This window comes from Pristis pectinata, chromosome 3, assembly GCF_009764475.1.
Source record: "Pristis pectinata isolate sPriPec2 chromosome 3, sPriPec2.1.pri, whole genome shotgun sequence".
NCBI classification, from domain to species: domain Eukaryota; kingdom Metazoa; phylum Chordata; class Chondrichthyes; order Rhinopristiformes; family Pristidae; genus Pristis; species Pristis pectinata.
The window spans coordinates 114,386,401-114,403,422 of record NC_067407.1 but is presented as its reverse complement, the minus strand read 5'-3'; the positions used below and the strand labels follow the sequence as shown (position 1 = coordinate 114,403,422).

Here is a 17,022-nt window from a genome sequence, read left to right as displayed (position 1 = left end):
CAAGGTTGCTGGCACTTTTGTTGATCTGCAAACTAAAATTCAAGACGAATACCTAGAAAAAGATATGATCATGCAAACAGTTTTAAACGCTGCATTTATGTCATTGAGATTTAAGAGGCTTCATTTCAAACCACTTTCAGCTTTAAATTACCATGATTATTAATTTAGGAAAGTAACACTTCTTGTAATATCTACATATTCAGGCCTGCTGCTAATGCAGCATTTTCAGGAGTAGAATTTAAGATTTACAAAAAAAGACAACCAATTTTTCCTACCATAAGATCATTGCTGAACTAACTGGAAGAATACTGGAATTAACCCATGGATCATCTTAGTTTAATGTGTATTTTATATCCTAATAACTATGTGCCTAATCAAGACAATAAAATCATTCAGAAACTTTGCTCATCTTCAGTATATGCCTTCTGCTGCAATATCGAAAACCAGGGATGCAAATAGCACAGAGACTGCAAAAACTAATATTGAACTTGTTTCAAAGTAATCATTACTGAACACTGATGGTTCAACACCTGGATACAACTTCACCCTCATTCTTACAATTCTTTATTAACTCAGATAACTTTAATCTTAGAGTTACTAATATTTTGGGGAAAAGTGCCATTCTATGAAATGTTTGGTAGAACAAAATACATTATTAAATAAAAGTCATGTGATAGAACAAATGCCTCCATTAAATTAGAAGTATGATATTCGGTGCAAAGCATTCTGAAAAAAAATAACAGGATTATCACCATCTGAGGGGCATACTTTCCTAAAAAAGAAAGGAGCACAAATTAGTACTTCGATTAAAAAATATGCTGTTTTCAACCATTCTTTTTGACCCTTTATTCCAGTCTTGTTGGACCATGCGCTAACCCCAACAAAAAGACCCAACCAGTCCATGAAGGTTCTCGGCCCGAAATGTCAACTGTCCATTTTCCTCCAATAGATGCTGCCTGAACCATTGAGTTTTTGCAGCATCTCTGGTGTTGCACAAAGACCCATCTAACTCACTGAAAGGTTTCAGCTGCTTAAGCAGGCTGTACGCCTCTCAACCAAATCTACATTTTGTATGGCCATCTGTGTACATCAACAGTCTCCCACATTACTAGTGTTACTGGTAAGCAAAATAATCAGTGAAGTTCAATACTGGTTGAATTTGCTAAAACTGTATATACGAGGTAATTTCTAGGTATAGCATGATATTGCCAGTTAAGGCAAGATCTTTATTGGTAACCCTTCACAGTATTAATGATGCTGCCCTCAATTCCAAATCCTAATTCACAAAGTTAGCCATATGTGGGCATGGGAATTTCCTTAACACCGATGTTTGACAATACAGCTCTGTTGAAACAATTCTGTGCTGTTTGTGTCAGTGTTGTAAACTTCAGCAGCTTTTCTTGCCCATCATTTTCCTCAGTTCAGACCGGACCTTGGTATGTTGGTGCTTAGATCTTTTCTTTTTACTGAAGTGGAAACAAGCTTGCTTAGATATTCAAGAAAAGTTCTTTCAGTCTATCCCTTACAAGTTTGGAAATGTCCTCATCAAACCAAATCTAATGTACTCCTTTCTTTGCATGCAAAACCGATTTAGATGTGTCGATAACCATGTATTTAAATAGGATTCATTTTTGCATGGCAAACATGAAGAAAGCTTACTGATAACAGCTGAATCTACACCTGGCAGCCAAAGTAGTTGATTGCTCAACTGAGCATGAGCACTTCTGCTGTCTGGGCACAGGTTGAACACTGCTCCTACCAATCGGCGTCCTGACGCAGGGTCCCCACCCGAAACATCGACAATTCATCCACCTCCACCCACACATGCTGCTCGACACACTGAGCTCCTTCAGCAGTTTGTTTTTTTTCGCTCCAGATTCCAGCATCTGCAGTCTCTTGGGTCTCCTACCAATCTAATCTAGGTCCTGATAATTCAGATATTATGATTCAGACATGCAAAGAGAAAGGCAAATGATCAGTGCCACTGTTTGGTTCTTGGGTGCATCCATATAATGTTGTATTCAACATTATGTTTAAAGATGGCATTAACTGATAATTGGTTTATTCTTGTCACGTGTACTGAAAATACAGTGAAAAACTTTGTTTTACAAGTCATCCATACAGATTATTTCAAAACATAAGTACATCAAGGTAGTACAAGGGAAAAGCCATAACGGTATGCAGAATATAGCATTACAGTTACAGAGAAAGTGCAGTAAAGGTAGACAATAAGGTGCAAGAGCTATGACGAGGTAGATTGTGAGGTTAAGAGTTCATCTTTATGTGCATTCAAAAGTCTTATAACAGCAGGATGGGAGCTGTCTGAGCCAGGTGGTGCGCATTTTCAAGCTTTTGCATCTCCTGCCCTATGGAAGTGGGGAGAAGAGAGAATGTCCATGGTGGGAGGAGTCTTTGATTACGTTGGCTGCTTTTCTAAGACAGTGACAAATGTAGACAGAGTCTATGGAGGAGGCTGGTTTTTGTGATGGACTGAACTGTGTCCACAACTCTCTGCAATTTCTTGCAGTCTTGAGCAGAGCAGTTGCCATGCCAAGCTGTGATGCATCCGGATAGGACGCTTTCTATTGTGCATCTATAAAAATTGGTGATGGTCAACAGGAACATGCTGAATTGCCTTAGCCTTCTGAGGAAGAATACTGGGTTCTACACATTTACCCAAAGAGTCTGGCACATTCCAGTCATACCTCTCCAGTCATTGATGATTCCACCAATTCTAGAGTTGAAGACTTCAAACAGTTTATCACATGTTGATATGAGAATGGAGTCCAGAGCAAAGCAGAACTGCTTCTTGCTTTCTTCTGTGCTGCGCATTTATGACAAGACGACTGTCTGGCCATCAAGCCCATGCTGATGCCCAGCAGAGCAACCCCATCAGTCCCATTCCTCTGTAGTCCTGCAATTTTTTCCCTATTACATACCCACCAACTTCCCATTTTTGATTCTCTCGCACCCCCCCCCCCACCCAATTACCTGCACTTTGTGGCAATTTACAGTAGCCAATTAACCTACTAGCATATATGGGAGAAAAATAGAGCAGCCAGAAGAAACCCATGGAAAAAGTGTGCAAACTCCAGATAGACAGGACATGACTTCAGGATTGAACCTGTATCCTTGGATGTGTGAGGCAGCAGCACTAATGACTGTGCCAGTCTATACAGCTCCTCCAAAGCCAACTGATGGCACAATCCTTACTAAAGTCAAAATATAATTCATACAGAAATGATATGAGATTTCAGCAGCCTTCTCAACAAATGGGCATGCAAAGCAAATATATTTTCAAGATAATGTAGAAGAAAATTTGATGCAAAGTGAAGATAACCAACACGCCAGCCTCTAATGAAACCTTTCGAAATTAGAAATCTAAGATGTATGCAACGCCGATCTTGCTGTAAAAAATTTATTCTACAGTCATTTTACAATTTACTGTGAATGGTAATTGCCAAGTTATAAAATATCAAAGTATATATATTACCCAAGATCAGACAAAACAGTCAAATGCATTAGGCCCTGGAGTACAGAAAGAAACAATAGGAATGCAATACAAGTCTTCCCCAGGTTACAACAGGGTTCTGTTCCCAAGAATAGTTTGTAACCCAGACGGCTTATGAACAAAAAACCAGGTACCAATTTAACAAATTATGATGTCATCAAATTTCAAGCATTTGCAGGATTTTGCTTGTCCAAATGTTTTCCATTTCAGTTCCAGCAATGCTCATATCCCCTCTCTGCTTCTCCGTTCTTATTCATCTCCTCCTGTTTGCACTTCCTCCAGCCAGATCAGCTGCGATTACCAAGCCTTCACCACTCTCGCAGAGTGGAACCTCCACGTGCCACTCACTCTCTCTTGGTCTGCACCGTAGCATGGGCATGCCTTTCGCTTTCTCCATTCCTCCCCTTTCTCTTCAGCATAACGTGTTTGCATTTTTAACATATTAATTCTGATCAAAGCTCATTGACCTGGAACTAACATTAATTTTGTTTTTCTCTCCACAGATGCTGCCTGACCTGCTGCCCAGTTCCAGTATTCACCATTTTTATGTCACATTGATTTTTTTCCTGTGCTATATATGACTCTCATCACTGTCATACTTTTCCTTTGATTTATTTTTACCAAGGCTCCCTGATTCCACACACAATCAAATGACATCTGGGGCAGTCACTCTCACCTTGCCTCTATAGTTCAGTTCCTTTGATCACAGTTGGACTAATGCCCAAATGAAGTCTGGAACAAGTGGTCTTGGCAAAACCTGAAATGAACATCAGTCAGCATGTGATTAGTGCTGCTGTCAGCACAGCCGATGACACCTTCCACCACCTTACTGCAAGAATACAGTGGCTCTGAATTACAGGATGTAAACCTTCCCAACTTCAGTTAAACTATATTTGAGAGTCAGGAAGCTGATGAGAATTTCTATCATGAACAATTACCTGTATCACGATTGTGAATAGATTTACAGATGTCTATTTAACCTTAATGGTGGGAAAAGATCCGCTGATGATAATCTAGAATAGAATTAGCAGTCATTTAGTTAAGTGTGAATTGATTAGAAAAAACCAGCATGCACTTGTTAAAAGGCAAACCGTGTCTAACCAACTAGATAGTTTTTTGAAAGTATGAGAAAGGGTCAATGAGGGAAATGTGGCTGATGCAGTAGACATTAACTTCAAAAGACTTTTAATCAAGTGCCTAATAATAGACTTGCCATCAAAAGTGAAGCCCATGGAATCAAAGGGCCACCGGCAGCATAGATAAAAAATTGGCTGACAGTAAACAATAACAGTGAAAGGTTGTTTCACAGGCAGAAGTGCAGAGTTCCCCAGAGTTGGTACGAGAACCACAGTTTTTCTTTTTATATATTAACATTTGGAATTTGGAGCTCAGAGCACAAATTAAATATTTGCTGCGAGCAAACGTTGAAGGGTTAGCGAACTGCAGTGATGTAGACAGTTTAGTGGAATGGGCAGATAAGTGACAGATGAATACTGAGAAATGCAAAGTGTTGGTAAGGAAAATTAGAGACAAGAAACTGGAGGGCACAATTTTGAAAGGAGTAAAAGAACAGACAGATCTGTGGATATGGTTTATTGAAAGTGACAGTGCAGATTAAGAAAAGTTCATTAAAAACATACAGGATTCTGGGCTTTAATAAACATAGGCATACCATACAAAAGCAAGGAAATCATGGTGAAACTTTATAAAATACCGGTTCAGTTACAACTGGAGTATGGCGTCCAGTTCTGGATACCACGTGTGAGGAAAAGCTTTAGAGAGGTTGAAGAAGAGATTTAATGAAATGACAGCATGAATGAGGGACTTCAGTTATGTGGATAGACTGGACAAGCTGGGAAGGCACTGAGGGAATGTGTTAGTGATATTTAAAATTATGAAGGGCAAATACAAAGTGGACATACAGAAACTATTCCCATTAGCAGAAGGATCAAGAACCAAGTGGCAAAGAATGATAGTGACTGCTTATGGTCTACAATAGACTTGGGGTAGTAGTGGAAGCAGGTTCAAGTTATGGTGCTTAAAAGGCAATTGGATAAGTGAATGAAAAAAAACAGGACAATCTGTCAAGGACAGGGGAGTCAGACAAGCTGGATTTCCCCTTCAGAGCTGACATTGACTTATTGGCCCAAATGACCACCATCCACACTGTAACCATTCTGTACTGCAAATTATTCCATACAAGTTTTGCATTTAAGAGCTATTTAAAGCCATGGTGTTGCTAAGATACTTTATATTGTTTGAATATGTATTTGATTAAATCAACACAAATTTAACCTGCAAATGGATGGGACAACATTTTTTTTATACATTTGAAATGTACAATTTTGTTTTAAAACAGAACAATATTTTAAAAGTGCAAGAATATTTGGTATTTTTGGCTAGCACTTTAGTGAAGCATAACAGTGTGATCAAGTTGTATTTTATTCTTCTAACAGAGGATTTTGTTTGCATTTTTATCAGCATACAGTCCACCACTTTAAATTTGAAACACATTTAGGGGAATATACTTGTGTAATAGTGTTCAATATGCCACCCTTAACTGATGCATAGATGATAATTATAAATTAAAGAACTAGAGGGCATAGGTTTAAGGTTAAGGTTTCAGGCTTACAACAATGGAACATGCCAAATCTGGAGGATATAATACATACTAAATTAAGCACCAATACAGGTCACGGAAATCAGGGTCAGTGGATGAATGTGTCATGCTATACTGGACGTAGGAGGTGGATTTTTGGATAGGATGAAGTTTACAGATTGATTAGAAACTTCAATGCATCCAGAAACAAGTGCCCAAGGAATGAACTTCCAGGTTGAATTCAGAAATTGCATAAACGTATGTAATTGTTTTATTAATGAGGGGCTGGGATAAAGACAGGCAAAGCTGTTTAGGTGGAATCAAACGATCCTAGCAATTGTTGAAATTGTATACATTTCAATGTTTTCCTGTGCTATTTGCTGTGCTGTTAACATTGTTTCATTCAAATCATTAGATAATTCAGACCCTCTGTAACTTCAAATTGACAATTAACGTAACACTAAAGTGAAAGTACTAGTCCTTCAAGCTTTGTTATTTGCAAGTTGCTCTCATGAAATGTAACCTGTAGAAGTATGGGTTTGTGCAATTTTGACATGGTATTTTTGTACCAGATAATTAAGAAGTTATAACCCAGCAGACTAATAAAGGAACCTAAGTCCACAATTTTACAAGCACCAACATTACCTTATAGATCTAATGGTCAACCAATGATATTACCAGACTACACACTAAGCATATACATTAATATAACTGTCACCAGATCCTTTCCCTTGAACAGAAATGCTTTTTCTGCACAAAATATTCCCCCACAAAAAAAACATTCTCTCCATATTCACCCTGTCCAAACCCCTCGGTCTTGTATTTCAATCAAGTCAATAGTTTCAATGATGATTAAGATTTTGAAAATTTATATACACAGTGGTTACAATAACAATCATCCTCTTTTCATTCATCGCCAGCACTCTCAAAAACTGAACCTTTTAATGAAGTAAAATATCCACACTTGCGCTAATAAGCAATAGCTTAAGAATCCAAATATAGCGTAAGCAATTTGCCACAGATTTTCTATTCTATAATTTAATAACACAATATGCACTTGCAACCAAAAGAACAAAATGTTCTAATAATTTCTCATCTATAAATCAATTCTCAAAATATGAAGGAAAAAAATCAAAAAATAAATTTAAGACATATAATCATGGTAAAACTAAACATAAAAAAAATCTCAAGAATCAATTTGCTGACAAGAAAGGGAAACCAATAAACATTACTGCATAATCAACTGGAAATTTGTGAATAAATATAGGTGAATTATGACAGGATCAATAAATTCATATAGCTGAAAGCTTGTGTATTAATACATTCACGAGGGGCAGATGGCAAGCCTGTAACCAGATTTGTTCTCTGAATTAAAAAAAATCATGGCAACTGGGGGCCAGGTTTCAACATTGGGCAGGGTTAGGGAGCTCCCTTTTTGGCCTGGAATGGCCTATTCAGTGCCCTTTTCTCAATTTGTCAGGCACATATTTTGCTTTTACAGCACAAAAGAGAAATGTCCAAGCCAAAGTGCACATGAGCACACACATGCTCAGGAGCAGAGCTTGTTTTTTTTTTGGGGGGGGGGGGGGGGGGGGGGGGAAGAACTGCATTTCAGTTAAAATGTCACATGCAATATAAACAATGAGAAAAGTAGATTAAAGTCAGAATATTGGGCATTATAGCAAAATTAGCATCTTTGGTTGAATTTTTTTGTGGAATCAGGAGCAGGGAGATAAGGCAATGATATTCCACAAGGTGTTAGCATTAGATTGCTCAAAATAAGAGGCAACCAAACTTGCACAAACAGGATTTTTTTTTAAACTTCCTGTTATGTTCCTCTGTAATATCAGAGGATAAATGTTATATTAAATAATTGCCAAACAGGATGGCACAGGAAATGAAATGTAAGCTCTGAACTGACTCTCCAGGAGACCAGAAAGAAGTCTGCAGCCTTTTTGTTTTGTGTGCCTAAAAGCAAAGCCAAGTTTGCAGTAATAAAGCACACCAATGGATGTGAATTCCACGTGAAAAATAAAGGTTCAGTGCAATGGAAGAAGCACAGCTCAACTGGGAATCTACAGGGGATACTGGGTGCTAACCGGAAGAGGAGAGGGTAATATCAATTATCACCCTATTTTGTTAATGTGCAGTTAAATTCCTACATGTATTGATCCTCTTTATTTTTGATAAATTTATAGGTCAAAACAGTATTGGTGCTAACCTTATGAATCAAGAAACCCAAGATGCAGCTACATTGGGCATAGGCATGCACATAGACTCAGATTTGTACAGACATACATGTTTTCACAAGATAAGCAATAAATAAGCTTTGTTCTGAACCTAGGATTCAAGCAAAGTTGTGAATTTATTTCACCAATTAAAAACAGTAACACACAAATATTTTTTCCTCAAATAAGTCATCATTAAAATATTATAGCACCCTCTGCTGTTTTCCTTTCACTCTGCAGAGAACTGCCACTTAAATCTTCTGTTAAATTGTAAAATCTATAGAACTATAACTGCATAATGTAGCTTAAACAAAGAAACCAGATTCATGGACTACTGCAAGCAGCATTTACGCAGAAGCTGTTTAAATACATGCTCATCGCCCAGAAAGCTTCATTCATATTATTTAGATTTTAAGCACATCTACCACATTAACAATTCTGCATTTTTCTTGTGTACTACAGTCCCCAAATTAAGATCACACCTAATCATCAATGTACTTCTATTTGCAATAAAATTCTGTTTTGGCCGTTCTATTTCTCCTAACATCCACACCCCAGATTTCTCCTCCTCTGAAAGAGTGTTTTGCAATAAAACTTCACCTGAAAGGGGCTGCACAAGTAGACAGGGTGGTGAAGGTGTTTAGCATGCTGGCCTTCATCAGTCAGGGCATCGAGTTCAGGAGTAGGGACATTATGTTGCAGTTATATAATTTGTTGGTGAGGCCACACGGAGTATTGTGTACAGTTCTGGTCACCCTGTTATGGGAAAGACATCCTCAAGCTGCAGAGGGTGCAGAAGAGATTTACGAGGATGCTGCCTGGACTAGAAGGCCCAAGTTATAGGGAGGGCTTGGCCACACTGGATCTTTATTCCTTGGAACGTAGGAGAATGAGGGGTGACCTCACAGAAGTTTATAAAATCATGAGGGGTATGGATAAGATGGACAATCATAGTCTTTCCCCCAGGGTTGTGGAGTCCAAGACAAGAGACCTGAGAGGCAACTCCTTTACACAGAGGGCGAGTACCTGGAATGAGCTGCCAGAGGAAGTGGTTGAGGCGGATACAATAGCAACATTTAAGAGGCATTTGGATAGGTACGTGGAGTGGAGGGGCTTGCAGGATTATGGGCAGAATGGGGACAACTGGGGTTAGCACGGAGGATGCTGTGGTCGGCATGGACCACTTGGGCCAAAGGGCCTGCTTCCATGTCATATTACTCTATGACCTGTGCATTATGTATTTTTTTTTACATGTAGGTAATTCAGAAGTTTAAAAGAATCTTGAAATAAGCATGAAATAGTTCAGATTTAACAGCGCATAATGTAGAATGGAACACATATTTCTCACAGTTGATTGTGGAGAGTCTGCAGCTATTTCCCCAAGTGACAAAAAACTTGGGGAAGTTAGTTTTCTTTTACATTTGGTTTGCTGCTATGATGGGATGAGAGAAATGAACTCCTCCAGCTACAAAACTATTGAGACTTGAAAGTTATTGAATACTATTGTACGAGTTTCATAATATGAATGGCTTTGTTTTGCTCATCCTACTTTCTCAAAACTCTGAGACAGTAAATGAACATAGAACAGTACAGCACGGGACCAGGCCCTTCAGTCATGACGTCTGTGCCGACCATGTTGCCAAATTAGACTAATCCTATCTGTCTACACATGGTCAATATCCTTCCACTCCCTGCCTGTTCCTGTCTAAATGCCTTTCAAACATTGCTATCATATCTGCTTCCACCACCTCCTAAAGGTGATGCATTCCAGGCACCTACCACACTGTAAAAAGATAACTTGCCTTGTAAATCTCCTTTAAACTTTCCACCTCTCACTTTAAAGCCATATACCTTAAAGACATTTCCACTCTGGGATAAAAGACTATCTAACCTATGCCTCTCATTATTTTATATATTTCTATCAGGTTGCCCCTGAGCCTCCGACACTCCACAGAAAACAATCCAAATTTGTCCAACCTCTCCTTATAGCTAATACTCACCCGACATCCTGGTAAACCTCTTCTGCAGCCTCTCCAAAGCCTCCGCATCCTTCCTGTAATACGGCAACCAGAACTGCACAATACCCCAAAGATTGTAACTCCAAAGTTTTATACAGCTTCAACATAACTTACCAACGTTATACTCAAAGCCCCAAACGATGAAGGCAAGTATGCCATACGTCTTCCTTACCACCCTATCCAGCCGTGTTGCCACTTTCAGTGGGCTATGGACTTGCACCCCAGGATCTCCCTGTACATGCGCCGGTATTCTGCCATTTCCTGTACATTTTTCTCTTACATTTGACCTCCCAAAATGAAAATTTATACACTCTAATATTTAATTGATACAGAATTCCAAATGCTCAACTAAAGAAAGATTAAATGCTGGAATGAAAAATATGCTCTTGGATGAAGGAATTAGGTGCAAGAGAATTCTCTGCCAAGAACTTAAGAAAAGTGGAAATATACATCACAATCAAGGGTGATCTTCTCATCACCTCAGTGTTTCTCAAGGTCTTCCACAAAGCAGCCCGATTTACTTTCTCAGTAGTCAATTTCCTGTTTTGTTCATTTATTGTGTACTTTAATTGCTGAAGTAAAAATCTTACTTTCATAGAAACAGTTAACTATTTGCTTCTTTACAATAAGAAGTACAGAAGTATTATATGCACACAAACACCACTGCATAAAACTGCTATATGTGGAAGTCATAGACTGAGTCATTCTTGCTCAGAGTCATTCCCACCTTGAGAATAAGGAAGCAAAGTTGGGAGGCACGGGCGGCTGTTTGCATATTTGATTGGATTTGAAATACACAAAAATGTGAATAGCTTATCTACTGAGAATGTTTACAATATTTAAACAATTGCAGGAACTTCCTAAGCAAGACCTGCCTGGAATTGTCCTACAATACAGCATTATAATGATAAAATCATGAACATCAGAACAATGCAGGTTCTCCTTCCATGTCCAGAACAATGATAACAGTATATTTAAGGTAGTGAAATATCCAATGGCACTTCAGAAGCATAATATTTTGGAAACAAGAATGATTTAATCATTTTGTTTGTTCTGTAACACATTTTATTATTAAAATTTCTATGCATAAAAAATGACAGTATGAAAAGAAATACTAATCACTGGATCACCCAAGCTCCCTAAAATGGATATGATGCTACATCATCATACTATAACCACTTATATCCACCTGATGCCACAATCTCCCAGAAGAGGTGAAAAACAAGATTAAAAAAAAACTCTGGACAAAATGGGACAATAAAATATGAACTGTCCCCCTTGTAACCAAACCCTATTCAATACTTCACAAGGACTCTGATTGATCTTAAATTGTCCCCATCTTTTGTATAAAGTGAACTTTGCTCTAGCCAGAAAAAGGTGCCCCACACTCATGAAGGAATTTGCACAAGCTGGCAATCCATTTTACAGGTCCACAATGTTTAAAAAAAACTGCCTAATTTTCAATCTATAGTTATATAATCAATTCAGATATTCACAATACAATCTGATTTTTAAGAAACTTTGATCAAATCATTCAAGTTTACACTGCTGTGTGGTTGCGAAGTCCAACCCTGAATTCATCCAGCCAAGATGTATTCTAAATGGGGATAGGTCTGGTGGGATCCTTTCTATTCCATTTGAAGCCAAAGGAGGGTTACTTATCTAATTATTAAATACTTTTCCTTTTTACAGATACTAACTGATGTGCTGTCTACTTCCTGTACTGCTGTTTCAATTTTTGACTTTTTGTTTGCAGTTGTTTATTTTTTCTATTTGTATTAACAACTGACCTTAGCTCAGTTTTCTCTCCAAGTTCTTAGTGTCTTTTATAATCTGAAATTAAAGATAAGTGTCCAGCTTTCTGGTACAAAATGTAATATCTCACAGTACATCTCTTTAGATGTTCTCATTTTAAACATACTTGCATTGAAGGCTATAGCTGAACATTCCAAGGATCAGCCAACAGCATCACCATATTGGGCACATTACATGAAGACAACTAGCTTTCAACTACTTACTTACCTGATAATTAATTTACACATTAAACAGCAGCACGATAGTTCCCACAATGCAAAATTCAATGTACTTCAGCTGGTTTGAGTCACTGTTATTTTGAAATGACAAGAGTAAGAAAAACATCAAAAATAGATTTAGGTTAAAAAAAACATTGACTAAAGATTTCTCATCTATTCCATGATGTCTTCAGGAGACTATGGGACTTAGAGAAGGTATCCTGGTTGCTTCTCAAAGAAAACTCAACGTAATGTATGCAACTAACAAAGATGCATTCCTCTGAGAACCATAAAATTTGCAAACTTGACCCAAAGTTTAGTAAATCAATCTCCAGTATGGGCCATCCAGTATCTACAGGGGACTCAATAAAGTCAACCTGGGTCAGTAGTGATTTAAATCAACAAACATCAAGTAGACATGGGAGAAGATATGTTTGTACTCCTCATGAGTACATTGAAAGGGAGCATGATAACCGGGGCCCTGGCAGGCTGAAAGGAGCGCAGCAATCACCACCTGGTAAACCAGATGCCAAAATATCTGGATTTACAAATAGTTGGATAGTAGATATCAGAGTTTTAGGGATCATAAGAGGTGGTCTGAATGACAACAAACTGTTCACGGTAGTACAAGGTAAAACAATAACAGAATGCAGAGTAAAGTATCACAGCTACAGAGAAAGTGTAGTGCAGGTAGAGAGCAAGGCCAAGGGGCGTAACAAGGTAGGTTATGAGGTCAAGAATGAGTCTTATCATACTAGGGAACCATTCAATAGTCTTACAGCACCAGGATAGAAGCTGTCCTCGAGCCTGGTGTTATGTGCTTTCAAGCTTTTTTATCTTCTGCCCGATGGAAGAGGGGAGAAGAGAGAATGGTTGGGTGAGGTCTTTGGCTGCTTTACTGAGGCAGCAAGAAGTGTAGACAGAGTCCATGGAGGGGATGCTGCCGAGGCTTTGGGTTTGTATTGTTAAATGAAGCAGGAAGGATGATGAGATTAATCCCCTTGATTCATGTTTACATCCAGAGGATTAACCATTAAGTGCTTGCAAGTTTTATTTAACCCATGACACTATTGAGTTTGAAGTGTGTCAATAATAGTGTTCAATTAATAGGTTCATGGAGCTGTTGTTAGTTCATTCTATCCACATGTCCATGGAAATAAAGGGGTTAACTTGGGGTACCATGGAAAGTCCTATATTGTGATACTGTGAAATCTTGGATAACAGCTTTCTGCCTAACATATCCCTCCCTAAAGCAGAAATAGCAGAATCCTCAGGATTCCTTGGAACAAATCCATGTCAAATGGAATAATCATTAAAATTTGCCAAATAGTGAAAATGCACTTTTCAAGTTCCACTTTAATCACTCACTGTTTTAAATAGGTCCCTGTTAGTTATCCTTTATTTCAAGTCTTCCTTCCAAGTATGATTGAAAGATCACAATTTCCATTTTATGCTTAGCAATCTTCAAAAAGAATGCTTGGTATGCTCTGTTTCATATTATCTGACTTAGCTTCCAAAATTTTCCAACAAGGACTCAGACGCAATTGACTAGAAAGTTATATTCATAAAAGTCTTCAAATATAGAAGAGGACAATACAAAATATTGGCTCTGTCATCCACCATCATGAAGTGCTTTGAGAGACTGGTCATGGTACACATCAGCTCCAGCCTCCTAGACAACCTTGACCCACTGCAATTCACCTACCACCAAAACAGATCTATGGTGGACACCATCTCCCCGGCCCTACACTCATCTCTGAAGCAGGTGAACATTAAAAACACCTATGTTAGACTATTGATTACAGCTGTCTTCAATACCATAATTCCAAGCAAACTCATCACAAAACTCCAAGACCTGGGACTCAACACTTCCCTTTGCAACTGGATCCTTAACTTCCTGACCAACAGACCGCAATCAGTAATGATAAGTAGCAACACCTCCAGCATAGTTATTCTCAACACTGGTGCCCCACAAGGCTGCACCCTCAGCCCCCCATACACTTATGACTGCGTGGCCAGTTACTGCTCCATCTACAAGTTTGCAGATGATGCCACCGTAGTGGAACATATCTCAAATAACAATGAGTTGGAGTACAGGAAGGAGATAGAGAGCTAAGTAACATGGTGTCATGACAACAACCTTTCCCTCAATATCAGCAAAACAAAAGAGCTGGTCATTGACTTCAGGAAAAGGGTGGGGGGGGGGGGGGGGTGGGGAGGGGGGAGGTTGGTGGTGGGGGGTGTGGAAGTGCAAATGGTCCTGTCTACATCAATGGTGCCAAGGTCAAGAGGGTTGATTGCTTCAAGTTCCCAGGAGTGAACATCACGAAGAGCTGGTCCTGGTCCAACCACAGACACCATGGCCAAGAAAGCTCACCAGCACCTCTACTTCCTCAGGAGGCTAAAGAAATTTGGCATGTCCCCTTTGACTCTCACCAATTTTTATTGATGGACCACAGAAAGTATCCTATCTGGATGCATCACAGCTTGGTATGGCAACTGCTCTGCTAGTGACCACAAGAAACTGCAGAGAGTTGTGGACACAGCCCAGCCCATCACGGAAACCAGCCTCCCCTCCATGGCCTCTGTCTACACTTCTCACTGCCTCGGTAAAGCAGCCAGCATAATCAAAGACCCCACCCATTCTCTCTTCTCCCCTCTCCCATTGGGCAGAAGATACAAAAGCCTGAAAGCACATACTACCAAGCTGAAGGACAGCTTCTGTCCTGCTGTTATAAGACTATTCAACGGTTCCCTAGTATGATAGGATGCACTCTTCACCTCATAACCTACCTTGTTATGCCCCTTCACCTTACTCTCTACCTGCACTGCACTTTCTCTGTAGCTGTGATACTTTATTCTGCATTCTGTTATTGTTTTACCTTGTACTACCATGAACAGTTCGTTGTCATTCAGACCACCTCTTATGATCTCTAAAACTCTGATATCTGCTATCCAACTATTTGTAAATCCAGATAGTTTGGCATCTGGCTTACCAGGTGGTGATTGCTGCGCTCGTTTCAGCCTGCCAGGGCCCCGGTTATCATGCTCCCTTTCAATGTACTCATGAGAAGGGAACAGAGTACAACCATACCAATCCACTCAATTTTTTGCTTTTGGAAACTATATTTTGCAACTACATAACTCATCAAATCTCTTAATACTAACTTTTGAAAGTCCTAATTTTTTGTCACCAAATATCATGAATCTTTGAGTACCAATAATGTTCAATATACAATTTACAAATAGATATAATGCTGGCATCTCTATTAGTCAAAAGCACATTAAAAACTATGAAGTATTAATTAACTCAAGAAATTTAGGCAACTGCCCAAAATTGTACTTTTTCAAAAAATATAATGAATTTGTAAAATCCAGTCACGATTTCCCAATGCAAGATAGCTCCAAAACATTACTAGACCACATTTCAAGTTGCACTATAATATATTCAAATGCTTTCAATGAGGGCCAAACTGCTGACTGCTTTTTGTCAGTTAAAAATTCAGTAGCTATCACAGGTTTTGTTTTGATAACCAAATCACCATTCTAATAATGGGGCCTTTCTCACTACCTCTGTAACTGAAGTCTCTCTTTTGCAGTAGTTCAAATTACTAAATGAGAAAGTGAGGGGGAAACAAAAGTAAAACTGAATTTCAGGCAAATTCCTATATTCAGAACAAAATAAATTATGTGAATAAGTAGCTCCTGGCTGTTTAGAGTTATTTTTAATTGAAAGTATGCAATTCAGTGGAATAGAAACAGGAAGTGCTGGAAATACTCAGATCAGGCAGCAATTCTGAAAGCTCTTCTCAGTTTACAGCCTGGTGTGCTGATTATCTGCAGCATTTTCTGATCTTTTTTCAGATTTCCACATTTACAGCTTTTTGCTTCCTTTGTTGGAATACCCGAGATATCAAAGAGGATTAAACAGAAGTTAGCTGATCTGCGTACAATGCATTTTTTCAATAATTTAAGATTTGCCACAGGGAAATTTACTTGGAGATGAAATGTGGTACAGTATTAACCATTCTTCCTGTTTACTGTATTTGACAGGGTTTTGAGAAAAAATGCTCACACTTCCAAACCAGCACCCTAAACATGCAGCTGAAAATATTCTAATGCACAAAATATACCCTTACCACAATTGCTGGAGTGAAAATCCAACTGCCCGGCCATTAAATCTGCCTTTCAAGACAAAAAAAGTGCATCCAATTCCAAAGAACAAAAAAAAATCCAATGAAACTTCCACACTCAACTAGCTGTACTTGTTCAATTCCAATTCATGATACAGCAATTATAAGCCAGAGTCACCACAAAACATTTAACAGTAGAGCAAATGGAATGAGTTCTGCAGAAAAGGAACAAAGGTTAAAAATGAGTGAGTGAAAAGTTGGATAACAGGTGTGGCGACTCAAATCTGACTCGCCCTCATCGTATAATTAGGACTTTGGCAAACAAAGTTTCTTGTATTCAAAACTACAGATAGGTTTAACCTGTTAGAGCAAAAGCCAATCAGATTGACTTATGCTAAACAGCAGAGTTGATTCGAAATGAATATGCTACATTCTGTACAGCATAGTCACAGCCACCTATCAGGCACAATGTACTGCAACATCTGAACGGGGGAACCCCCCCCCCAGTTATGGCAGTAGAG

The 17,022-nt window shown here is 38.7% G+C and overlaps 1 protein-coding gene across 1 annotated transcript in view; it reads right to left on the bottom strand.

Moving 5' to 3' along the window:
- Nucleotides 1–16,714, bottom strand: part of LOC127568488 (echinoderm microtubule-associated protein-like 4) — a 148,792-nt gene extending 132,078 nt beyond the window's left edge. Inside the window, 1 exon segment of the mRNA XM_052012292.1 lies at nucleotides 16,508–16,714. Within this exon segment, the coding sequence (XP_051868252.1) occupies nucleotides 16,508–16,544 (37 nt within the window). The 5' untranslated portion in view covers nucleotides 16,545–16,714.
- Nucleotides 16,715–17,022: the final 308 nt, after the last annotated feature.